The 24,512-nt window shown below is 42.3% G+C and overlaps 4 protein-coding genes across 11 annotated transcripts; 2 read left to right on the forward strand and 2 right to left on the reverse strand.

Moving 5' to 3' along the window:
• Positions 1 to 324: 324 nt before the first annotated feature.
• LOC135500364 (dynein regulatory complex protein 10-like) lies at positions 325 to 4,893 on the forward strand. The gene is made up of 4 exons (XM_064791799.1): positions 325 to 1,486; positions 1,684 to 1,917; positions 2,133 to 2,204; positions 2,510 to 4,893. The coding sequence occupies exons 1-4, from the start codon at positions 650 to 652 to the stop codon at positions 2,795 to 2,797; spliced, it is 1,431 nt and encodes a 476-aa protein (XP_064647869.1). The 5' UTR covers positions 325 to 649; the 3' UTR covers positions 2,798 to 4,893.
• Positions 4,894 to 5,704: 811 nt separating this feature from the next.
• Positions 5,705 to 16,558, reverse strand: LOC135500376 (mucin-5AC-like). Of its 8 annotated transcripts, none has more exons than XM_064791868.1 (12): positions 16,063 to 16,558; positions 12,561 to 12,681; positions 11,888 to 12,044; positions 11,387 to 11,492; positions 11,048 to 11,138; positions 10,435 to 10,689; positions 9,953 to 9,967; positions 9,112 to 9,282; positions 8,741 to 8,797; positions 7,943 to 8,647; positions 7,359 to 7,556; positions 5,705 to 6,867 (listed from the first exon to the last, which is right to left on the reverse strand). In XM_064791868.1, the coding sequence occupies exons 2-12, from the start codon at positions 12,628 to 12,630 to the stop codon at positions 6,551 to 6,553; spliced, it is 2,142 nt and encodes a 713-aa protein (XP_064647938.1). In that variant the 5' UTR covers positions 12,631 to 12,681; positions 16,063 to 16,558; the 3' UTR covers positions 5,705 to 6,550. The 8 variants fall into 8 exon arrangements, with proteins under 8 accessions (XP_064647938.1, XP_064647921.1, XP_064647930.1 ...); XM_064791851.1 differs by having other exon boundaries at positions 7,943 to 8,554; positions 8,588 to 8,797; XM_064791860.1 differs by having other exon boundaries at positions 7,943 to 7,967; positions 8,061 to 8,797.
• Positions 16,559 to 17,348: 790 nt separating this feature from the next.
• LOC135483891 (carbohydrate sulfotransferase 15-like) lies at positions 17,349 to 20,792 on the forward strand. Its single transcript, XM_064764952.1, has 8 exons — positions 17,349 to 17,437; positions 17,729 to 18,072; positions 18,572 to 18,767; positions 19,072 to 19,155; positions 19,360 to 19,492; positions 19,608 to 19,773; positions 20,003 to 20,150; positions 20,563 to 20,792. The coding sequence occupies exons 2-8, from the start codon at positions 17,737 to 17,739 to the stop codon at positions 20,757 to 20,759; spliced, it is 1,260 nt and encodes a 419-aa protein (XP_064621022.1). The 5' UTR covers positions 17,349 to 17,437; positions 17,729 to 17,736; the 3' UTR covers positions 20,760 to 20,792.
• Positions 20,793 to 21,136: 344 nt separating this feature from the next.
• LOC135483897 (carbohydrate sulfotransferase 12-like) lies at positions 21,137 to 23,357 on the reverse strand. The gene is made up of 3 exons (XM_064764960.1): positions 23,276 to 23,357; positions 22,638 to 22,699; positions 21,137 to 22,161 (listed from the first exon to the last, which is right to left on the reverse strand). The coding sequence occupies exons 1-3, from the start codon at positions 23,355 to 23,357 to the stop codon at positions 21,301 to 21,303; spliced, it is 1,005 nt and encodes a 334-aa protein (XP_064621030.1). The 3' UTR covers positions 21,137 to 21,300.
• Positions 23,358 to 24,512: the final 1,155 nt, after the last annotated feature.

The following is a 24,512-nucleotide window of genomic DNA, read 5'->3' on the forward strand; positions in this document are numbered from 1 at the left end:
TGGTAGTTCACATGACACTCACGTGACCAAAAGTAGTGCAATGTCTTGGAACCTTTCAAAATAAGCCCTTAAAATTAAAGTCAATAGCAAACACGCAATAATAAAAAGATTTTTTTAAAAATAACAACAAATGTATATCGTCTGTATCCTTTAAAAGCATTAAACTGCCGCTCATTTGATTTGAATTATGTCTGTAGTTTACCTAATAAACTTATTTGCAGACCAATACCAGATATTGATGCGCAACTACAAATTTTATCTTTTTTTTACTAATGCATTTAAAATGTCATATTTTAGTAGAACTATATCTATTTTGTTGAATTATGCACTGTTTTGAAAACAATATTAATCCATTTTTTGCAAAAAAATTGTATTTTGAACTGGCACTATGTGTTGCTATGTAGCAGTGTACATTTGTTGATGGTTTGTGAAAAGGCGTGGAGAAAATTTTGTTTGCGATTCCTGTCGAAAGACGAAGAAAACAACGACATAACAAATGATGAACTTGGCGAATGATTTGTCATGTTAATGCGACTTTTACAATAAGTAAATTTCAGTGGTTATTTGTATAAAAAACTTTTTGAAATCACCATAAACAGTCATTTTTGATACGTTTCCACTGTGAATTCCAGATTTCTGAAAACACAAAATGGCCGCCGAAGTTGAAGTTCCTCCTCAGATGGAGGTCATGCATATGAGGTTACCCACTAAAAGTAACCTCACTCAAGTGAGCATCAAACCTCTTAAGGCAAAAGTCAAGAAACTTGATCCGTTGAGAGCACTTGAGCCATCTCGAAAGAAGTTATCAACCGTTGAATCCCAAAGAATCATGGCAGTTTTAGATGAAACCATGAAAAGAACTGAGCTTGTGTCAATCTTGCCACAAATTCTTGAAAATATTGATAGATTTAGTGTGGTTCTTGGTCCGGAGCTTGTGTCATTGTTGAAAGAACATAAGGTTTTGAAGGAAAGCTATGAAGATATCACACGGAAACTCGATGAAGTGCAAGGTACAAGTTCTCTCCCAGAAGAGGATCCCTTTGATTACGGAGAGGACTTCTATACGAGGCCAAGGAGCAAGCCAAGTACACACAGCGCTAAAAGTGAACCCAGTGAAAAAAGTGCTCCTGCATCAAGACCTGCATCTGCGGGTGAAATTGAAGCTCTTGTCAGAAATCAGCAAGCTGTAGCTAGCAATCTGGCTTTCTCATGCAAAAATATTCTGCGTGCATTCAGCAGTAATCTCTCGGCCACCCGGGCTGTTTTGAAAGAATATACCCATAGACCAAGGTCTGTTCGATCTTTGATTAGTGGCTGTGAAGAGATGAAAGATGTCATGATGGAGCGTCTTCTCACAACTCCTCTCGAAGCTGAGGAGAAAATTGACTATTTGGTGCAAGTGACACAGCGCGAACGACATAATGCAACCATTATTGAAAAACTGGAGGCAGAGTTGAATGCTGCAAATGAGGACAAAGATGAAGAGGTAAATAAATTGAAGATGTTATAAAATTTTCTTGAGTTTTAATATATCCGTTCAGATCTGAGCTCGTGAAGTGATGTAATCACTTTATTCATTAAGAGTCGATGAAATGTAAAGGGACTTGGTTTGAGAATATGATGGGGGGAGGGTAGGTCTTATGCATTGTGTGTGTTATTGTAAATATGCAATGTCTTCTCCAGATCCGTAAGAAGAATGATGTCATCCGAAGACTACAAGCTGATCTTCACCAAATTGAGAAGTTTTCTGAAGAGCACATCCGGAGAACCAAGTCTGAGGCAGAGAAACAGGAGGCTGCTGATCAGAAGAACAGTGAAGGGAAGAAGACTAAACTTCTTGGTGAAATGAATCAACTAAAGACCCAGTTACAGAACCTCATCAGTGAACACCGAGAAGGAGAACAAGTTCTTAGAAAGGTATATTTGATAAGCCTGTCTGTATTTGGGTCAATCCATACTCTGAGGTAATTGAAAGTCCTTGGTGTCAGACCTTTTGGGATCCAGATTTCGCTCATGAGGCGTCTCATTGCTAGTCATTTCAGTAACATGCTCTTGTTGGATGTGAATCAAAGGAAAATAATCAACTTCTATGAATTTGAAGGGGGATTAATAATTGAGATAATTTCTTTCAGAAAAAGTACAAGATTGAAACAGAAGTTGAGAACTGGATTCAGAAATATGACCAAGATATGGGAGACAGACAGGTAGGTCACAAATGCTGCATCTGATGGAAACATCTAATCTGGCGACTTGATCAACAATGGCTTGGGAATATTTCAATTCAGATTCCGGGTGACTGGTCTAATGATTTAAACTCATCGATAAAAACCTTATAGATCACTCACTGTGACTACATTAACTGTTAAATAAATGAAATGGCTTCAAGGAGTTGTTAAGAACAGAGCTACTTACCATCCCAAACTGCTCCCTGAATTGTCCAAGGTTGGGAAGCACAATGACTCCAATGTGTTTTACTTGTGTCCTAACCTAATGTCTTTCTTCTTTAAAGGATGAGTATGAGGAAATAGACCTTGTTTATACTACGGAGAAGAAACAGTTGCACGAATTGGAAGAACGCTTCAAGACGCTTGAAGAGGAGTACAAACAGATTATGGAGGAGAGACGTATTGCAAGGGAGGCACGAGAGAAAGCCGAACATGAGATGCAACTCATGATACTCGCTTCAACAACCATCCAGGCATTCTGGAGATCCTTCAAAGTCAGGAAGATGCTCCGGGGTAAAAAGAAAAAGGGAAAGGGAAAAGGAAAAGGAAAGGGAAAGGGGAAAAAGAAATAAACAATGTCATCCTACCTCTAAGTTGACCCATTTCCTGGGCTGTGATACCTCAGTGACACTTTCATCTAAATGTGGTTTTTGTATTTTTTATTATGGCTGATCCTCTTTCACGAGGCATTTCTGTAATCGATCCACTCCAGTTTTACCTTACCTGCTGAACCTCTATTTCTGTGAAGTTTAAGATCCTGCTGGTGAATTCACTCTTTTACTTCTGATTTGATTACCTGTGCAAGGGATCATTCCCTTCAGTTCAACAGATGCTAATTGATTTTCACAAGTCCTTACTGTTGATGTATTCTTGAGCTATTTACATGTTTTTGTAATGATAACTTGTTGACTGCTGACCAGTTACATGTCCCTGGATATGTGCTGCAATATATTTGATTCTTTACTGCTAAGATAGTTACGAAGATGTAACTACTAGTACTACCAGTTGTATACAGTCATTAGTAGACTTTGATGGACCAAGTTGTCTTATTCACTGTCTCTGGGATCACTTTACAAGTACTAGCAAGACGTGACACCCTCTTGTCAGACACATATCTTGGGACTAAGACACATGACACTGGCCACATACCCTTGGAAGCTTTCTATGTCAATGCTGAAAAAGTCAACTTGTTCCCCTTTTCAGATGTTATATACACTGCTGTATGTTCTTGATACCAATCCAGGGGGTGTATACAAAACCAAGACCTAAGACATAAGACCTAAGACCTAAGATCCCCCGAAGTACAAAACTAAGACCAGGTACAAAACTAAGATCCCCGAGGTACAAAACTAAGACCCAATTCCAAACTAAAATTTTGAAGAAAAATATCAGAGTCTTAGTTTTGTACATCAGGGGATCTTAGTTTTGTACGTACAAAACTAAGATCCCCCGAGGTACAAAACTAAGACCCAATTCCAAACTAAAATTTTGAAGAAAAATATCAGAGTCTTAGTTTTGTACATCAGGGGATCTTAGTTTTGTACGTACAAAACTAAGATCCCCCGAGGTACAAAACTAAGACCCAATTCCAAACTAAAATTTTGAAGAAAAATATCAGAGTCTTAGTTTTGTACATCAGGGGATCTTAGTTTCCAAATTCTGCCCCTCTTTCGAATTCATTTTGATGTAGCAATATCACCTTTAAGATGCATGCAGTTGCTCCATCTGAATAATACCTCCATATGCACTATGCAGGCACGACCGGTCATCACTCTAGCATATACTCTAGCATATACGGCCTCCATCTCCTGATCCCCTGATGTACAAAACTAAGACTCTGATATTTTTCTTCAAAATTTCAGTTTGGAATTGGGTCTTAGTTTTATACCTCGGGGGATCTTAGTTTTGTACGTACAAAACTAAGATCCCCTGATGTACAAAACTAAGACTCTGATATTTTTCTTCAAAATTTTAGTTTGGAATTGGGTCTTAGTTTTGTACCTCGGGGGATCTTAGTTTTGTACGTACAAAACTAAGATCCCCTGATGTACAAAACTAAGACTCTGATATTTTCTTCAAAATTTTAGTTTGGAATTGGCCTCCCCGGGTCTTAGTTTTGTACCTCGGGATCTTAGTTTTGTACCTGGGTCTTAGTTTTGTACTTCGGGGGATCTTAGGTCTTAGGTCTTATGTCTTAGGTCTTGGTTTTGTATACACCCCAATCCAGGTGATATTTTTCAGTCCGTCCAGCCATGATGTATTAAGTTTTCAACATTGTAAATATTTTGTACATACTATAGGAAGTGTTCTCCGTGTATGATTATTCTCTATAATGAAGATCTTTGATAAAAAAGCCTGCTTCAGTTTAAAGTAATTTGTTCTTATATAAGACTGCTTTAGAATGAGAGATTTTACTCATAGACTTGTTACATTTTCTAGTCTTGTATGATTGTAAAACGTTCACTTATGAATTCCGTCCTTTATCCTTGGATCATTTTGTTTCACTGCTGATACAGCTTGTACAAGACAAGTGGTGATTTCACTACCGTACTGTTGATTTAATTTTTGTAAATAAAACAACATCTCCATCAGTGACATTTATTTCTAAAAGTAGATATGCAATGTTGAATAAATTATATTGAAGTAAAAGTTGGCCGGAATCTGTATATTTGTGACAATCCTCTGTGATTCAAATACATACATCAAATATACCAAGACAGTAAGCATCAGTGGGCCTCTGGTGGCAAATGAGTGTTGGGCAGCCACAGCCCCCAGTGGTCCACTTATCCCAAGGACATCACCACTGTTGGTCAGGTCGTGGGTGCCAGTGGTGGTCAACCAATCTTGACCCATGTAAGCTTTCAGTGGGTGACCTAATTTTGATGTTTGGGGTCCTCTGTTCTTTCACAACATCATGTGGCAGGAGCAGTCCCGTCTTTCACAATCGGTGGCTGGTCAATGGTGTAGCAGGAGGAATAGTCCCCTGTCTTTCGTGTCCTGTGGCTGGTGAAGGAGGAATCGCGATCTGTCTTTCACCACCTATGGCAGGAGTACTTGTCCTCTATCTTTCACAAACTGTGGCTGATGTAGGAGGAGGAATAGTCCCCTATCTCTCACAACCTGTGGCTGGAGTAGCAGGAGGAATAGTCCCCTGTCCCTCACAACATGTCGCTGGTGAAGCAGGTGGATTAAGCAGGAATAACAGTCCCGTGTCTCGCTCAAACTGTGGCTGGTGTAGCAGAAGGAATAGACCCTTGTCTCTCACAACCCCGCGCCTGGCCTTTCACAACCAGGGGTGCGGTTCCTTGTCTTTCACAAGGAGCGGCTAGTCTACGTAGCAGAAGGAATATGATTGATTTAGAGATCGATCTATTGACTGACCGATTGATTCTTGATCTTACTGGGCCATGGTTGCGTTTTACTTGTGCTATATATTCATTATCAACAGAGCCAACAAAACTACAAGAAAACAACGAGTCTCATAAATACAAAATAATTTACTAACAAGTATATGTTACAATGATATCCATATTTACATAATGTCTAGACACGTGAGCAGTCAGGCAAGGATCCCCGAACGGCGTGTTGTCGCCAAAACGAGCTATTTTGCTGCACACGCGTTGATTCGACGACCGGCCATGTTTGGCCTCTTCACCACAGTCTCGGTATACCCATGTCATTTCTTAAAATAGGTTTGCGCAAAAGGGCTCACGTCTGTCCATGTCCTAGTTGATTTGAACGATGAATTCATAATGTTCTCCGTCATTTGGTGAGACATCACTTGATATCGGGAGATATCGCACATGTGTAAAATGCGGAGTGTACATTCGGCCACGTGTCGGCAGAGCTTGATCGCGAGCGGTTTCCAGATCTAGCTGCTCAGCATGATATCGACTCCCAGTAAGTCTAAAATAAATATATGATGACGTAAAGTTTTTCTCGATGAAACTGATATTGTCCCAAAAGCACAAGTTTATTTGAAGACTAACACAACTATCAAAGGCACTTGTCATTATGTATAAAATGTACAAAAATATATATAATTTTGCGCAACCACCACCACAAAGACTCGTCTTGAAGATTTCGTTGGAACATATATCGGCCAACCGGTACACATGAAAAACGTATCCGGCGGCACATCGGAGCATACCGAATGGAGGAGTCGCAGGTATGAAAACAAGCAAGCAGCTACCGCATTAAGACGTCACAACCATACTTCTTCTCTCCCTTGGCAGAGACGTTTTGTCCGGAGTCCATTTCTAAACATACATAGTCTACGCCATGGATGATATGTTCGATGCTTTATAAAAGTACCATTTCGGCCTCTACGTCGGATGATACACTTCACCGTTTGGCAACTGAATAATATACGGTGCATAGTCTTTCCTTGGTGTCTTGGGAGTCAACGCGCTTTCCGTGGACATGGGCGGTATGAGTGGCGTTCGCGGACCCCCGTTCATGGTCGGGCCTGGCGACAACGATGAGCGTGAGGAAGGAGTTTGGGAAGGTGGCTTGGCCAGCTTGTCCGGCGCCGGCTTTACCTGGGCCCTCATGAGGTTTCTCCGCCGCAGTAGGCATGCCACCACCACAATGATAATGCATATCACCACCAGGACTATCAGGGTGACGAGGATGGGGAGGACTGGAATGAAGGAAGGTAGGATACATGGTGAGACTTGTAAAATATAACCAAGAAGATGACCAGACACCAAGGATGAGGTATCAAACAGATTGAGAGGAAAGCCCAAGATTTTTTGGAATCGGTTAGACATTGGCATAAAATGTGTAAGCTACTGCGGCAATAACCATCTGAGCTGCGACCAGGGTAACCAAGGTCACAACGATTGTAAGAGCTGAAATGGAAGAACACTATCATGACAAAAATTAGCTCAATGAAGATCAATTACCGTGAAAGACCAGTCGAGATATTCTCACCAGATGGACTTTTGTGGTTTCGTGTGACATGAACCCGCTGGCGACAACGACGGGTTTCACTATGAGTAACAATAACACAATAGGCTACTTTTAATTTAGGCTTGTGACCCGGTATACAGTCGCCTGCCGATCTTGTTCCCGATCAAAATGTAAGGAAACGAAAATTTGATTTCAACAAGGCGGAGCTCGTGCCCTTACCGATGTTGTGAAACATGTCTTCTTCCTTGCCTGACCCGGAGCATCCTTTCTCGTCGTTCCCATTCGGGCAGTCGAGTTTGCTGTCGCAGAGTTGATTCCGCGGCACGCACACGGAGCCGGTCTGGCAGTAGTAGTCGTTCGCGTTGGAACAAACTAAAGCAGTAGGCGCTGTTGTTGAAGCAGTTGGAGATATTGAACCTGAAGTTCAGAGAGCATATTGTTATGATCAGAAGTTGGCGTAGGGCCTCAAAGGCCTACCTTTTTTCACATGAAATGATGGTGTAGACTCCGGAAGGTGAGGACATCAACAAACTATGTGGTATCTCGCTGTGGTCCGATGTTTAGTATTCCCCTTGCTGACTGCAGCTTGAAGCAGATGTGAACCCATTCCTGCGATGCAAAGGAGTCCATTTTTGAGCAGTCCACAGCTCTCGTCTTGTACTCACCAAAGAAAAGTCTCACCAAAAAGGATTCTGGATTCGAATCAGCTAAAAAGGTTGGTTATATTAGATCAGGGTTAGTCGCCGTTGCGGATAGAAAAGTTAGTGTAATTAGACGTTCATTTTGGGAAATGCCACAAGTACCTGTCTGACTTGATGATGAACCACCATCAGTGGAGGTGGTTCCCGTACTTGGTCGGGTCGAGCCTGTCCAGCCACTCGATTGCAGCGTTGACGTTGAAGAGGTACTTGTGTGTGTTTTACTGGTTTCACTGGTTGTCCCTCCTCCTCCCGTCTGTGTTGAGGTTTGGCCTGATGTGGAAGAGGTCTGTGTACTTGTACCAGTTGTGGCAGTTGGGTTGATAGTTCCAGTAGTTTTCGAAGTAGTTCCACTGCTACCACTGGTTTGAGTCGTAGTCCCAGTACCTCCACTGGTTTGAGTGGTAGTCCCAGTACCTCCACTGGTTTGGGTGGTAGTTCCACTGTTTCCACTGGTTTGAGTAGAAGTCCCTGTACCTCCACTGGTTTGAGTGGTAGTCCCAGTACCTCCACTGGTTTGGGTGGTAGTTCCACTGTTTCCACTGGTTTGAGTAGTAGTCCCTGTACCTCCACTGGTTTGAGTGGTAGTCCCAGTACCTCCACTGGTTTGGGTGGTAGTTCCACTGTTTCCACTAGTTTGGGTTGTAGTCCCTGTACCTCCACTGGTTTGGGTGGTAGTTCCACTGTTTCCACTGGTTTGAGTGGTAGTCCCTGTACCTCCACTGGTTTGAGTGGTACTTGTCCCAGTACCTCCACTGGTTTGGGTGGTAGTTCCACTGTTTCCACTGGTTTGAGTGGTAGTCCCTGTACCTCCACTGGTTTGAGTGGTACTAGTCCCAGTACCTCCACTGGTTTGGGTGGTAGTTCCACTGTTTCCACTAGTTTGGGTTGTCGTCCCAGTACCTCCACTGGTTTGGGTGGTAGTTCCACTGTTTCCACTGGTTTGAGTACCTGTCCCATCTGACGGAAATACAAAAACACAATTGAGAGGAAAGTGCAACTGCCAAGCCGATCTGTCATCAGCGTAGTGCGGCTGCAAGCAGTTGGCCAAACGTCTGTGCTGCCACCTGTTGTATCAATTTTACCCTGCAGGGCAAAAAAAAGGTGCTCTAAAAAGGTGCTCTAAAAAAGGTGCTCTAAATCCAAGCGATCTCAATCGCTCGTTACGGGGCGGGGCGCTCATATCTCAGATCTCAGACATTTCATTTAGGCAAGGTCAGTCGTAATGGTAATATCAAGAACAGCTCTTTATTTATTCTTGGTAGCATACATACCGTTACACGGGACGACACTACATTGTTGAGGTTCACTGTTCCGACCAGGGCAAAACTCTCCTCCTCCGTGTGGTTTTGGGTTGTCGCATAATCTTTTCCTGAGGCGTACACCGTTGCCACAAGTTACATCGCAAGCGCTCCACGCTCCCCAATTTCCCCAGGCACCATCGACTACAATGCATCAAAAGAATAAGGAGATACTGTGAATGCTTGCCAAAAGGCTAGCGCTGCAGCGATGATAAACTTCTGAATGAAGTTTTTTTGTTGTATTTTTGTCGTATTTTGTCGTACTTCTACAAAACCACCCGACGATACTAATAACAAAAAATGGATAATGCTGGTTCAGAGAACAAGAGCACGGTTTTCTACCCTTCGATGAATATTCAACCCTGACTTGTTACCAATATCATCTTTATACATCATGACATGATCTTTATATAGTTCCAAACGGCCGGTGATATAGATACATTTTCTGTTTGCATATTTTCGACAATTCCAGATTGTAAGAAAGAATCGAGAGGAAGGAACAAGGAGTAAAAGGGTATCGCGTACAAAAGGTAACATTTCGGAAAACCTCTGAAATGAGGGGGGGGGGGGAGAGATATTTCATTGTGGATGTAATGTTGAACAAGCCTGATAAATCGAATTCGAAACCAAAACTTGACACCGCCAAAGCTACCGTTATACCTTATAACACAACACAACTCGCACCGCTACATAGGCCACCATGCGACGAGGAGAAGGTCAAGAATTGCCGGGAACGAACTCTTTTACCACCAAGGAAATTTATCGAAAATCCCTTTATTTCAACAGAGGAGAAAAATAATCGTTGTGTACAAACCTCGATCCGTGGCAGCTACAGGGTGAAATGGAAACAGTCGTCAAAACGACATGAATCGAGGGTGAAAGAACTAAACGGCAAGCGCGAAATGAGAGAAAACGCGAATAAGGCGGGACGGTTTTACGATAATTTTGCAGAAATAAATACATGTACGTTTTAGGTTAATGTACAACTTCTTCTGGTGTAATCAAGGGGCCAAGACTGGAAAGTGCATGATCTTTCGGGTATAGGCCTACTTACGTACTGGACACCGACCTTTGTACGTATACGCTCAGGCAAAACCAATTAGGAGTAATGTTTATGATTTACACATGATATAGACAATATCATAGGCCAAGACTCTGAGAATTCTCAAATTATCAGAGAAGCAGACATTTTGAGATATAATGGGTTGTAATCATGGGAGTCTGTTTTCACGCCGTGCACTCTTCTATTCGGTGAAATACAGCAAACTACATGTAGTACACCGAATTTCCACTTACTGGTGCAATGGATATCACAGTCTTTGTCCTTTGCCGTTATCAGCACCTCCGCTCTTACTCCCTTATCCGTGAGGCAGAGTAGGCCTCCATTCTGCGGGGCGGGGTTCGTGCAATATCTGACTTTGTCCTGCCTCCCGCTGCACCCGGTGATGGGTGGACTGACGTTGATGATAATATCACCGATCGGACACGAACATAGCGGGTTTTTTCTTTTACAGGGCAGGTGGTCGTCTGTCGTGGTCCAAGCTCCTTGTACTGAAATGGATTTAAACATAAAGAAATAACGAATAGATAGACTCACTTGATGAGCACTACAACTGACCAGACCGATACTTAAGTTCTATCATTTGCCACTGACTATACATGTAGTTGCCTTCATCGCTCTTACAATTAACATTTTGCATACAGTTTTGGTTGACGGCGATTGGATTGGAGCTAAATTTGAGAAAACTCAGTGAGCTCAAACTAGAGATTTATGATCACGTTCAGAGAGTCATTAGATCTATGTGTTACATTGTGAATCCGACATTCAAAATGTACACAAAGAACCACGCCGTGACGTATACACCCGCGGTACCCTGATATTCGGATATGGCCAACTTTTGATACTTACGCGTTTGCCTCAACTGGCGGCTGGTACTGGTAGAAGAAAATGTACAATCGCATGGGAATTCATGGGAAGTAGAACCATATTCCACTTTGACCTGCGGATAAACAAACACCACTATTTAGTGGCTAGTTGGGTCAAGAATTAACCTGGTTCGGTGGATACCATTTGTCATAGATGAGGTCATACACCTCCTTGTATCATTACGAGGGAAAATCGAGACCGATATGAAAATAATCATAAGAAAAGCATGAATGAAAATCATAAGGTAAAAGTGTTCTTCCTCAGATTATTTCGGGCTTGAGAATGTCACAACGCCTTGATCTGAGGTTAGTCGTCACCCACCTTTATCAGCAACCATTGTCCATTTATATTCTGCGGTGTAAAATTGATGTCTATCGTGTGGAAGAACTTCGTACCTCTATTAGCGTACACTATGAACTGGTTGACACTGGAATGAAATTTACAGGCATGGGCAAGAGATGCGTAGTCTGTCATGTGGAAGACCACGCAGAGAGCAGGAAGGTCCAGTAGACATCATAGTGAGATACGAATATAAACATACCTCGAGGGAACACTCTTGAAAATACCCCAATTTACAGATACCTGATGAGGAATACTGGGCATTGGATGTGTTGCCTGGAGGCTGGCAGTGGCACGCCCCTTGATCAAGTCTGCCCTAGCACTTGATCAGAGTATGAGACTCCGGTCCCGATCAGTATGAACTGTACTTAGCTCACAGAACTCTAAACACGGTTACTTTCGAAGAAGCTTGAAAATGAAAGAATTCGTTAAGATCGACGACGAATAAAAACGATGTCAAGAGGACAAAGAAATTTTACTAACCCGTTGATATTGAATTTATTGTTTGTGTCGATAGGTGCAAAACCGTGATCGTAATTCTTCTTGATGTCATCTCCAACATAATATGTTATCTTAATTGTAAGTTGTGAGCCTGGTTGCATGGCAATGGATCCAGTATAAAATGTCACAAAAAACTGGCCTGAAAAGGAACATCACATGCGTGTAAAAGGCCTGTTGGAAGTCGCCTGGGCTATTTCTAAGGCTATCGTACTGGACGAACGTCGTATTTGTAAGTTGCCAATAGTGTCAAAGTGACTGGTCCTGTACAGCAACAAGAGGCTGTTGGTGTCATGCTATCGACCCTTACCCTATTTTACATTTTAAAAAGGACATAGCGAGAGAAAAAAACGAGATCGGGGGGGGGTCATGGTTTGTGTGAGCTGAAAGGGGGCATCCTGGACTAACGCTACAAAACAGCTTGAATTTCTCCCAGCCTCGTCCTAAATCTGAAATATACAACCCCTCCAGCCCAGTTAAAATTGTTCACTTTTCAATATGATTTGAAATACATGGACATGTAAGGTTGAGAACAAACGGTTATCTGGTAACACCAGGTTTTGTTTAAATTGTTATCAATAGATTGAAAGAAGGATTGAGAATCCCGACCTATTTTTCTAAGTCGTACACCGGGTATATATCTTGTTAGGTTTCTTACCTTGAGCATTGTGTAGCACCACGAGAATTAGCACCGACAGGGAGATCAGCGGTTCTGAGTAATTCGTCATTGAAGACCACACTGTCTTTTACAATCAATGGAATAATTAAGTATTAGACGCCTGTAAAGACACAATTGAGCCACCATGAGTATGTTGAGAACTAAGCATTATGGTTTTGATCATTTTTATTTGGATGATAGAAACTTCCTGTCGAATAGTACAGATCCGAGGTATACATATTATAGTCTGAAACATGCTGGTTTGCGCCATTCCTCCAGGGAGTGTTGACGCACTCTCAGCGTTATACATCCCCCTGCCCCTGGGCATTCTTAAAACAAATGTTATAAGGCCGTTCAGTTGGGCAATATTTGAATTTACAACCTGTCACTACTTAATGGACCAGTTTATCAGCGAAATCTTTCCACAATCATTGCTATTACCCGCACCAATATAAAAATGAAATTGAAAATCATTCATTCCAGCTACAGTGGACCGATTAAGTGTCGCCATGGTGACCAGTAAACAAATAAATGATCATCATGCCTGTTGAACCGTTGGTTGACAAAATGTGTGTAGTCTCGTTGTACACCATTCTGACACAAACAGTGATTTTCAATATACTCCGCCTCTCGATATTTTGTGTATACGAGGCAGGAGTATCAAAAACCTGTATCCTATAGGATGGTTGTACACCCGTATCTCTTTTCATATCCAAGTTATTGATCCTGTCCAAGGGCATGAGTAAGACTTCGATAAGTATTTTGTAAGTAATTTGAGAAATCATTTTGAGTTTCTCAACTATAGGCACTTGATGTAATTAGTGTTCAATTAATCGTTGATATAGATAGATTGCGATGTCAGAATGGTTACTACGAATGGTCACTGCGAAATCGAAGGCAATTTGAGAATGATACCTCAAAAAGTAAAACGAAAAATCTTGAAAGTACATGTACATGTACTTATATACCTGAAACTGGAGTTGTCTAACCGTTTATTCACCGGTGCTAAAAGGCCGATATCCGAAAACATCCTCAGCTTTCATAAGATGTTTATAAACTAGAGCGCATGTACTTGTACTCAGCTATTCGTATTCAATACATTTTGTGATCTACCTGAAATGTCTTGATCCATTTTAAATACCATTGAGAGATTCTTTTTTAACATTCACTCAACCTTATCTCAAATTGTGAACAGTTTTAGGACGCTTAAAATCATGATGAAAGGAAGTTGACCATGGACAGGCGAAACTGCATAACCTTGTTGAAATGCAAAATTCGCATTTCCTTACAATGCATAGAAAGGTTTTAAGGGTATATACATGTACTGTCGGCTTCATTTCACCATAATTATATCAATTTTTTTCGAAATGGCGTTTGGCAACCTTTGCATCTGAATTCGTTTACTACACTTGGGTGACGAATTTTAAGACGAATCATCTCAGGTCAATACGAAAGGTCCACATGTAAGATCACGCTTGCACTCTCTTCAAGAAGTTCCCGTGGCCTAATGGATATGGCATTGGCCTACGCACCCAGCGTCCCGGGATCGAATCACCGTGGGGTCACTTTTTTCAAATGTTCTTTCGGTGAGCTACCTTACGCCTGGACGCCCTTCCGGTACCCTTGCTTTTATAGTGCATTCCGAGTCCTATTCAAGAGAGTCCATCACCATCCCATCCTGAGATAAGGCCTTTTTACTCTTATATACGTCATCAACAGGCGAAGTAAAACCATTGGTTATGCCAGGATGACAGCATCCTGATCACTTCAGGCCAACACTCGGCGCTATAACGAAATGAACGATCAAGTGCCAGGGGAGGAGGACTTTTTCGAGGACGGACCAGCTCGAGCTGCCATTTAAAAGCACCAACCGCGCTAACTACTGTCATGACTAATTAAATGTTGAAATTGACCTCCAAAACCTATTTACCTCGGGTAATTTGCTTTTGATGCAGTGGAGAAATGATTTGAATAGAATGAAAAATGTTCACCGGATATAATCGCAGATGTGACCAGGAACAATTAATAGCCATGGTGACGGGGCGGGGGAAACAACTGGTGTATGCGGACGAGGACGAACTGTGGATGAAAGAATACACAGTCCGTATCATACTGGCTGCATGGATCTATGCTAGTTGTAACGTAACTTCTTCTTCTTCTTCAGCGTTCGCTCTGCACTTTGAGGTGATTTTCTTCAGAGAGTATTCCTCCCCAAAGGCGGGATGAGCGTTTATGAGTGACACTACGGTTATGCGCCAATTGGGTTTATTGGCCTAGTGAATCCGACTTCGGCGAGTAACGTAACTTAATATGTACAGTTTTATCTTGCAAAGTAAAGATTTTGGCAAGAGGTATTTACGTTCGTGGTCTCTATATGACCACACCTAAATCGTTCACCGTAAAATAGCGACGGAGACTTGTTCCAGGGGGACATTTTAGACTGCTACACCGGGACTCCCTTTGTATACTCGTCCCTACTCGGAGTCTGGCGTACCTATTTGAGTTGTCATCGCTACGAGTTGAACGCCAACCATTCGCTTGTGTTAACAAATTAATCAATTATGTTTGACCGTCTCGCATTTCACGTGTTTGAAGGTAAATATTAACTTGGTCTCAGCTCTGATGATCAACGACTCGTGATGGGCCATTGGTTCCATTAATCACTCCGTGCTGTAGATCATTGCTTCGGAAATCATAATTATCGTGAGATCGCGAAAATGCTAAAAGCAGCGATAGAATGGACCATGAGTTGTCCCGTCTTGTTGAATCAGCAGCCGTTATCTGACCGATGCTCTATAGGCCTGATATACAGTAAGTCTATGCGCGCCTTGGGGGTGGCGTGCCATTCTTTGATACACGAGTAACACCTGTGACAAGGCTTATTATGAACTGTGCCCGGTTTACTCATAATGCATCATACAACAATATATTGATTTGCCGGTTGGAAATTGTATAAAGAATTCTTCTTGTCCGTTTTCTTCTAAATACATTCAATTTTCAAAGTTCCTATTTCGCTTCAACAGTCATGGTTAGATTGACTGATTAAGTTCGTTGAAGTGATACATCTTTCGTAATTTTTCTCTGTTCTAGTATCTGCAAACGAAAAACGTATTGGAAAGAGAAAGTGTTGGGACAGCAGCAACGCTTGATCGAAGCCAATGATAGAAAACTGAAATGAGGTACGCCCTGTCCAACCGGTCCTACATGACGATGACAGCCAAGTTGGCGCACATGTTCAAGCGAACCGATGAATGGGAGTTAGTCAGTCACAAGTTGTGGTCAAACGCCACGCCCGGCTGAAAAACATGGATAGCCCTACCATCTATGCTATCCGAAACAGTCTCATGCGCTTTGTTTCGCCAATTTCGTCAATTTCAGTCAATCGCATGCTGTCGCAACCTTGTCGTAAGCTAAAATCGCCCCCTGGATCAGAGGCTATAGGCATACAACCTTGAACACGACTGTAAAATGAGGGGCGAAATCCTCCTCATTGTTGACTTACCGTAAATATGCCTAAGCAGGAGCAACTGCCCTTATATATATCTACCTATCATTTTGAAATGGGCGAGCAGCGAGCAGCAAACTGTCAGAGTATTAATAGTGCACACACATTTTTCATGAGTTCAATCGTTGATGTATTTCCACATGTTTCTTCAAACCACTATTTCATAATCGCATTGATCTTACAATCCTTACTTATCAGAATGAGAATCAATCCAATACGTCTTTTTCCCTCTCGATTCCAACAAAACTATTTCACAACTACAATTCCTACAATGTACGAAGTATTCATCCTAGTTTTATGAAAAAGGACAGCATTACAGGAAGACAAGTTCCCTTTCTTCATCTTTTCAGGACAGCTTTTGTAAACATTGTCGCCAGCAACGCTGTGACGACGCCACCTCAGCTTATGATACTCATCTATTGGTTATTGTGCCACTATCGATACGGACAATATTAAACGGGCTTTTCAACCATACATCATCGATTGGGCCTGTTCGTCCAATAGCCATCGCCTCCAGTACTGAATACGCGCGAGCACAACAGGCTGTTTTATCAGTTGTTGAATCTGTCAGGGAATTACTGTTTAAAAACTGTTTGGTCAATTGTTCGCGATATTGTCGCATTTGAATAGAATTTTACTCAAATATGCGATCCTTTCACTTTTTCAGTTGCCATTCATGTTAGTCAGAAGGTCAAACGAAAATCACATGCGTTTCTGCCCGGGTTCCTGCTAGAGTGCTAACACAGAGAATCGGGGGACATCATTTCGGGAAAGGGACAAGGATTTTGTTGGCCGATGCATAAAAACCTCCAGGTAGCGCATATTCGTTCTGGCTGAAAATCTCTCCTACTCGGTATGATTTCTGTAGAAATAGACAGCTGTTCTCAAACTTGGATTGTATTTCCGCATTGAGCAGTATTGATTTTAAGGTCATTTTAAAAGGACTATTTTCATCTCTATGGCCTTTGATGAAGGCAAACCGTTCTACAGGAGCAATGACATAACACTTTTGGCAAACCATTGATTTTATTTCTGAGCATGATTAAATGTAATGTTTCTATCATCATTTGTCTAATATATAGGCCATCTGTCTGAACCTGTGATAGTCTTTAAAAAAAAACCCGTTGTAAAAACCCTGTAAAAACACCAACTTGTTTCGTAAAGCGCCGCAGGTTTATAAACAAGACCCTCTTTCTATTGAAATTGTAATAATAGGTCTCAAATCGTCACACAATAACGATTACGTGGACCCTTTTGGGAACCTTTCTACGTCCGTGTAAAGGTATAGGCCTATCGCTATATGACTTGGACGCTCAGTGTGTGACAAGTATAGGCTAACTTTTGTTGGATACACGGTGCTACCAGACAACCTGTGAGTAAGAAGTTTCTTATATTTAGATGGTATGTCTGTTTGTGTTTCTCACTTTGATCCTTTCTATTTTGGTCCAGGAGTAAAAAACAATGTGTAACCCATTTCCATTGAGAATTTTACCATCTCCCCTATCATTATTGTTCAATGATTTTTTCGGGTATACATGTATTTGTCAGTCTGACCATTTCTATTGATGACTAGACGATTAAAATCCTGATTTCGAGGTGGAGCTCGTTAAGGTGAAATGGCCGTACTAGTACATTGTTCCACATTGCATTATTTCATTTACAGTGTCGACAATGCGGTTTCTCCCCTACATCTCCCTCGCCGCCTCGTTGTGCTGTTTGGTGGCAGCACCGGCTCCAGCTGGAGAGAGAGAGGTAATAGGCAAAGCGACCCCTAAACGCGTAGTCAAACCAACAAAACCCCTGCTTGGAAAGTTAAACAGCAAAACCGGTGCAGTTGGTGTTGGGGGAGTCAAAGCAGCTGGGAAAGCAGCGATAAAGAAGCCAGGGAAGAAGCCAAAAGTTCTTAATGAGGAACCAGTTGATAAAACTAGGATTCTGGACGACTTGGAACAATATGAACCGCCGTTGAAAGCGCACGTTGACTTGTTGGATCACAGGAAGACTAAGGTACATGTGCCACCTTCTCTTCTTACTGTATCTGGACCTCCTTCTTCATCTTCTACATAGAGTGGCTGAAAGTAAAGGTATTCGTTCGCCAATGGAGCAGACCGCTCCTTCGCCGATTTTCAAGATACACATGTTCCACCTAGGGTCGACAAACCAAACCACCTTTACAATAAGTTTTCAGGGTCAAGGCGCCAGACAATGAATGTCGCACGAGCCATTGTCTATCGTCTTCAATCGTCTGATTTCCCGACCATGCGTTCTAAGTTCTTTTTCATCCTCGTCTGTCCTGCAACGATGTTTAACCAGTCATTCCCAGTTGGGGCCGTTATGATATGATAAACTGACAACTTTCTACTGTAGAGATGATTCCCACCACTGACATGTCTGAGAATCGTCGCCGGAGGACTGGAACAATCAACAATATATTGCTAGAGATTCACATTGTCGTTTTTTGTAAATTCTAATTCCATGACCAAAGTCTTCTCTCCTTGTCATTCAGAAAGATTTACCGCTGCTTGAAGACTACAAGAACCCGTGCTGGTGGCAGATGGGGAAGTTCCTTTGTCTGCCTTATTTCTACATCATCGGGTTTAGGAAATGTGCCACTACGGACCTGTTTGCCCGCCTCAACATGCATCCACATGTCGTCCAGCCTTGGAGGAAGGAAACATACTGGATTTCGTACAGAAAGAAAAGTAGGCCCGTTCACAGCTTTTTGGAATTATTTGTTTCCCATTCTTTTAATTAAGAGAAACGTAGTATCAACGTGGTGGCTAGACTGTAAGATACACGTATACATGCACATCCTGTATAACACTCAAATGACCTCCAGCGACCTCCAGTGACCTCCGATGCGCTCTGCATGTACCAACCCGGACCCTGGTTCCGGCTAGAAGACACTACATCAGCAGACGCGATCAGACACGATCAGTCACCGATAGCGCCTGGCCTGTACCGGTCGAGTTATTTGCAAAAAATCCAATGTACATGTTTTTTCAGGACTTCCTCCATCCGACTTTGCTGACCTCTACGGCACCACGATATTCTCGAAAGCAGCGAACAACCCCGACAAGATAATCATGGGTGAGGGTATACATATCGTACTTTCTAAAAAAAAGATTATGTTATCAATATGTTGACCTTCGACAACAGTCGTGCTTCCAATGATGATTTGATGATCAAATCCATGTATCTTTAAATTGTTACGGATTAAAAAGCGGCGAAATATGAGTCTGGTGTCTGTGATGACGAGGCGTACCCATCAACATGAATCGTTCAATCTTTCAGGTGATGGGGATCCGAATGTGGCATGGTTCTTCCTTGATTCCCCGCCCAAATCCATAGTCCTGCCTGCCTACCTGATCCATCGCTACACGCCTGCCGCCAGGATGATCGTCATGATGCGACAGCCTGCAAGCAGGTACATGTTTACAGTAATGTAATGTTGTAGTACTTACGCCATGTTTAGTCACCATTAGTTTGTGATTGTGATTTATATGTATATTTAAACAACAAAATACTCCCCTCGCTTTCAGGTTGTACTCGGATTACCTCTACCTCCAACATCCGGACAGGTCCCCGCAACATTTCCACGAAAACGCCCTTGCGACGATGGAGAGATACACGGAGTGCTTCAAAGAGGATACGGTCAGAAACTGCGTATACAACCGAAAGCTGTTTCAATTGGATAACAAGTCTATGGTAGGCCGATGCTTAATGAGTCGATACGGATGACACTGAGGGGCGGTCGGATCCAACAGTGTTGGGGGGGGGGGGGGCGAGGGGGAGGCGAACGCCAACAAATGCTCACATTAAATAAACTGCTGTGGAAAACTGCATAAGGCCAAAATCTTGTGAATACTTGTCGCCAATGACACGACATGGACATCGACAATTGTCGATTCTAAATAGTTTCTTGTCACCATTTCAGATCCATTTAAGCCACAGCATGTACAGCATCTACGTAGCAGAGTGGTTAAAGGTGTTCCCTCGTGAACAGTTCCTGTTCACGCGCACTGAAGATTTCGGTGTGAAGATGGGCGAGGAACTGAAAAAGACCTTCAAGTTCCTTGATTTACGTGAGTCAATTTAACTCTGCGCATACCGATCCTGGTATGCGGTTAAAATGCGTCCGCCTTATAATGAACGGCTGGTCGAAGTGTATAGCTCGTTCCGATGGGGGCGGTTGATTCAACCTCGGGTGGATTATAAGAATACCATGTATAAGGTTCGAACTGCCTTCTCGCCGCGCTCCTGCGTACATTCGATGTCAGAATCTTGAAGTACAGAGTGTCTCATTATTCAAATCTGGCTGGCCCTTTCATTAGGGGTGAAACCGTAAACAACATAGTTTCTGGGTCAATTTCAACGATATTTTGCCACCAGGCGGTCGTTCGCGCCCCCGGCCTGGCCCCCGTGGCGCCTTGTTCCCAATTGCTGTAGTGTCGCATTTTATTTACTCCATCAATCGTTTCCTTCTTACTTTTCCAGATGCGTTTGAGGAAAACGAGATGGGTATCCTTACCAACATGTCAAAGGCCAACCAGAACGCCAAATCAGATGTTGGAAAAATAATGCCAGAGACTGAGGCGGCTTTGAATGAATTCTTCCAACCATTCAATGAGGCTTTGGCTGATATTACTGGCGATAAGAAATTCTATTGGGATGATCTTGAACCGCGAGAGTAAATTCATTTAGAGAACAATTTTGGCGAATAGTTTTTATTGTCAAATGTGCATATGTATGAGGCACGACAGGAAAATTACAATGAAGTCATTAACCAATTACATGTGTGTATAGAGTGTGCCGAAAGTTGCATTTGCTAGAAATGTACATTCTGGATACCTTTAAGAACGGAAACGATACTTAGAATGGTCAAAACCATCGTTCCGTTCGACACAATGATAATACGGGTAATATACATTCTTTTACCTATGGTACTCATCAATAGTTACATCGCATCAGACCAGGTACTATCTTCACAGACGAGAGGGAGAGAGTGGGCAATGTCGGGCGAAATTCACTTTTTAAAAATGACACGTTTTTCTTGGAATGTATATCTATCAAATAAAATACAATATATACAAGCCTCAAGTGAAAATTTGTCAGTTTGTTTTCTCGTTTTCCCTTTTTAGTACTACCCCGAGTATATAATTCCCTCGTAATTTCTCAGTCAACAAGCTATTAATAAAAACTATATCATTTTGTCTTGGTAATGTGGCGGTGGTGTCAGGAATGACATTTATCTTCGTGATAGCCAAATGCGATGATATCTTCACCATAATGTTTTTGAATTCCCGAAAATAGAATTTTAGACACACCCTTAAAAGCTTGCTCTTTCAGTGAGGAGGAGCTGTTACCACTGTAATGTTTGCTACGAGGCGGCCATTTTACTTGTTTATCCCAACCAAGATTTTTCAGAATGAATTCAGAATCCATTTCTAAAGATTCGTACTTGCCAATGACGTCATAATTGACATGACACGGAAGGCACTCGTTAAAGAAGGAATCCCAATGTTCATCCACGTAACCGATCTGAAACCTTTCCTGGTCAAGAAGAAATCGGACAAATTCATGAAATTCAATTTCAACATTTTCCCAGTTGTAACTTTCGCGATAAGCATGCAAAATTCGTTTCGAGTACAGCTCATAGAATTCCCTGCCAAGCATAAGCTTGTCTCTGTAAGCAGAGAGTATTCGTACCATTGGGTCGCGGACAATAACAAAGGTCTTGTACGTCTGCAGCTTCCGCCGTATGTCTAAGTTGGATTGTTTACGTAAATCCATGTTTTTGAAGAACCAATAGGTGTCGTACCGGTGATGCACGTCATCCTGGGACATATTGAGAGCATCTTTGATGCCATGCATGGCTAAGAACAACCGCATCCATGTCGTACATGCCACCTTCGGGACTTTGCAATAAACCACTTTGTGTTTATCGTCTGCTAGGATGTATTTACTCTCCTTGATTTTGCTGATGTCAAAGTCTGTTAGGTTTGTTGGGTTCACGTTGGGATGATTCTTGAGACAGTGCTCTTTGAGTCGAAGCCATCGCGTCTGGTACACGGTGTTGCTTATATTAGTCCTTGCCTGAAACGATGAAAATGCACTTTTACAGACATGTACAGTACATGTAGTGTTGTTGCCCAAGCTAGGCCTGTGGTATCAAAAGCCGATGTGCCAACGAGTGGTGAGAAACCGACATTTAGTCTTGAATATATATTGGAAAGGACACTCAACATCGAATTCAGTCTAAAAATACAACGTTTCACTTTATTAGAGTTTTTTCAGGGTAGGCAAATAGCATTAATCCAGCTCCAGGAAGATATCAAATTCAGGCGGCTAAACTTTAGAATTACCGATCGGATGTTCCTCCGCACTATATAAGTTGTGAATCGGTTTAAAGGGTTAGGGTTAGGGTTAGGCTACTTGTTCATTATTCGGTATTCATTCGCCCCTTAGACCTATACTTCCGATCGGGAATTCTAAAGTCGTTCCATTCAGGCATATATAATATGAAAAGTGGCCATGATTAAGTTACCGGTAGAAAGAATAGATGTACCTACTATATAATCTGCTACCAAAATGCTTTGTATGCCCGTCTCGAATGGAAGCCATCTTGCACCAGCTGGAAAAGAAAAACAACGTATTTAAATAAATGGATGAAATCTGGAGCAGGTGAACCTACAGAACGATGAGATCACGTTCTTTTTCTCATGGCAATCAGGAAATATCTCCCCCGTTGAGTTTCGGACACGAACTGGACACCATACCACAATGGTATATCTTTCTGATGAGACAGTATATCCGGCAGGACGTGAAGCTAACATAATGATGCAGTGGATTAAAATGACAGTACTATACCTTCTGTGTAGAACCTCTCTGTTCGAAGAGGAAGAAAACCGTTTCTCATCAATTGAACTACAATAAACAGGACAATTCCACATAAAACCAACATCCTTTTCTTGGAGCATATAATATCTTTCCGACGAAAATCCATCTTCCGTTTGTTTGGGGTTTCGCGCAAACGTCGCACTGGAGACCTGTATGTAGTTGCACGGACCAGGGAGAATTTATCCACAAAACCTCCCTGCTCGGACTGATTTGTGACCTCTAGGAAGTTGCATTCTTTTCAAAAACCAAAGGGTAATTTGGCTTTGCAAACCCAACGCGATTTTGTTACGATATCACCATACAAACATACGTAATAAACTGGAGTTGCCTGTGATTTCACTATGTACCACCACATGTACGAGGAGGACAATACCCAGGAACAACAATGACATTCTGATCTCTTAAAAACACAATAGTGGGGATTAGTTTGGTCATTGTAGTTTATAGTAAACATACTGATATAACGTCAAGGGTTTGTACTGCAACCTATACATTTTTAGATTTGTAGAGACCCAAGGAAGACGTTTAGAGCGCTTTCGTTGGATTTTATTTGCTAGTTGCTACTAGGTGCCGCCACCTTTTGTACCACACGGGTCCTAGAAATGGTGTGAAATTGGTCCAAAATAGGCCTGATGTGTGTCAAGTTCGCCTTGTCATACATAGATGGTGAAATCTATATCATAATACTATAAGGCGGCTCGCTAAAGTGCCATTTGGGGGTCGTGTTTCGTCTCGAAATTTTGCACGTTTGCAGGTGATATGTTATCCTGATGCAACGTCATGTTTATTTTCGGAAATTTACTTCAGCGGAGCAGTAATGAGGGATTTTTAATCGGACACGGTCAATTCTCCTTACCACTCACGGAAGCCAAGCCATTGCTGTTTAGTTATGCAGGGGATTAATGAATCACCTGCACTCCCTGTGGGGTGACTAACACTACCTGTTGAACGGCTGGCTGTAGGGGGGGGGGGGTGATTGGAACAGCCTGTACACGTGTTGACCTGCTGAAACAAGGTTAATGCTATTTTCAATCCACGATTGTAGGTCACCTGATCTTCGAGATTTCGCGGGGAAGAAATTGTAAACAAACGTATGTGTGCAGTTCAAATGTAAACAAAAATGTATTTTTGGTACTTTCGGTTGCTGGACTTGGGTTTTCCCGCAGTAAGGAGCTGGGGTCAAATTGGTGGTCTATTGTTTATGGGTGCTGTGTTAGCCAGAGCTAACCCTGATAATGAAGGTTACCATGGTATGTTTATGTGCTCACCACAGCTCAGTCTAAATACTTGATCTGAAGAGGGGCGCTGAACCTGAAATGGCCTTATCAAGGAGCTGCTCACGGTGCTGAACTTCTAGCTTGCCTGTCGAGTAAGTGCCTTGCCCGAAACCTGGCTACATGTAGGAGGAGCACGCATTTTAAAGTTATAGTAGTGATAGTGCAATTGGTTCGAGCCATTTGGAGGCCGACATGTGAAGGCCTGTCTGGGTACCCCTGCTTCTCCGTATAAAAAGGCGCATATTGCTGACTAAGGAACGAGGCATTGCC

Source organism: Lineus longissimus, chromosome 2, assembly GCF_910592395.1.
Source record: "Lineus longissimus chromosome 2, tnLinLong1.2, whole genome shotgun sequence".
In the NCBI taxonomy this organism is placed as follows: domain Eukaryota; kingdom Metazoa; phylum Nemertea; class Pilidiophora; order Heteronemertea; family Lineidae; genus Lineus; species Lineus longissimus.

Coding starts and splice junctions, on each gene's coding strand:
- LOC135500364 (XM_064791799.1), top strand. CDS start 650: ATGGCCGCCGAAGTTGAAGTTCCTCCTCAGATGGAGGTCATGCATATG. Junction 1,487..1,683: donor ATGAGGACAAAGATGAAGAG/GTAAATAAATTG, acceptor TGTCTTCTCCAG/ATCCGTAAGAAGAATGATGT. Junction 2,205..2,509: donor AAGATATGGGAGACAGACAG/GTAGGTCACAAA, acceptor TCTTCTTTAAAG/GATGAGTATGAGGAAATAGA.
- LOC135500376 (XM_064791826.1), bottom strand. CDS start 12,630: ATGACGAATTACTCAGAACCGCTGATCTCCCTGTCGGTGCTAATTCTC. Junction 11,139..11,386: donor GACAATGGTTGCTGATAAAG/GTGGGTGACGAC, acceptor GTTTATCCGCAG/GTCAAAGTGGAATATGGTTC. Junction 7,557..7,942: donor TTCATCATCAAGTCAGACAG/GTACTTGTGGCA, acceptor TCTGAACTTCAG/GTTCAATATCTCCAACTGCT.
- LOC135483891 (XM_064764952.1), top strand. CDS start 17,737: ATGCGGTTTCTCCCCTACATCTCCCTCGCCGCCTCGTTGTGCTGTTTG. Junction 18,073..18,571: donor TGGATCACAGGAAGACTAAG/GTACATGTGCCA, acceptor CTTGTCATTCAG/AAAGATTTACCGCTGCTTGA. Junction 19,774..20,002: donor AATTGGATAACAAGTCTATG/GTAGGCCGATGC, acceptor TCACCATTTCAG/ATCCATTTAAGCCACAGCAT.
- LOC135483897 (XM_064764960.1), bottom strand. CDS start 23,357: ATGTCATTGTTGTTCCTGGGTATTGTCCTCCTCGTACATGTGGTGGTA. Junction 22,700..23,275: donor AGGCAACTCCAGTTTATTAC/GTATGTTTGTAT, acceptor TTTCTTTTCCAG/CTGGTGCAAGATGGCTTCCA. Junction 22,162..22,637: donor TTTTGGTAGCAGATTATATA/GTAGGTACATCT, acceptor TCATCGTTTCAG/GCAAGGACTAATATAAGCAA.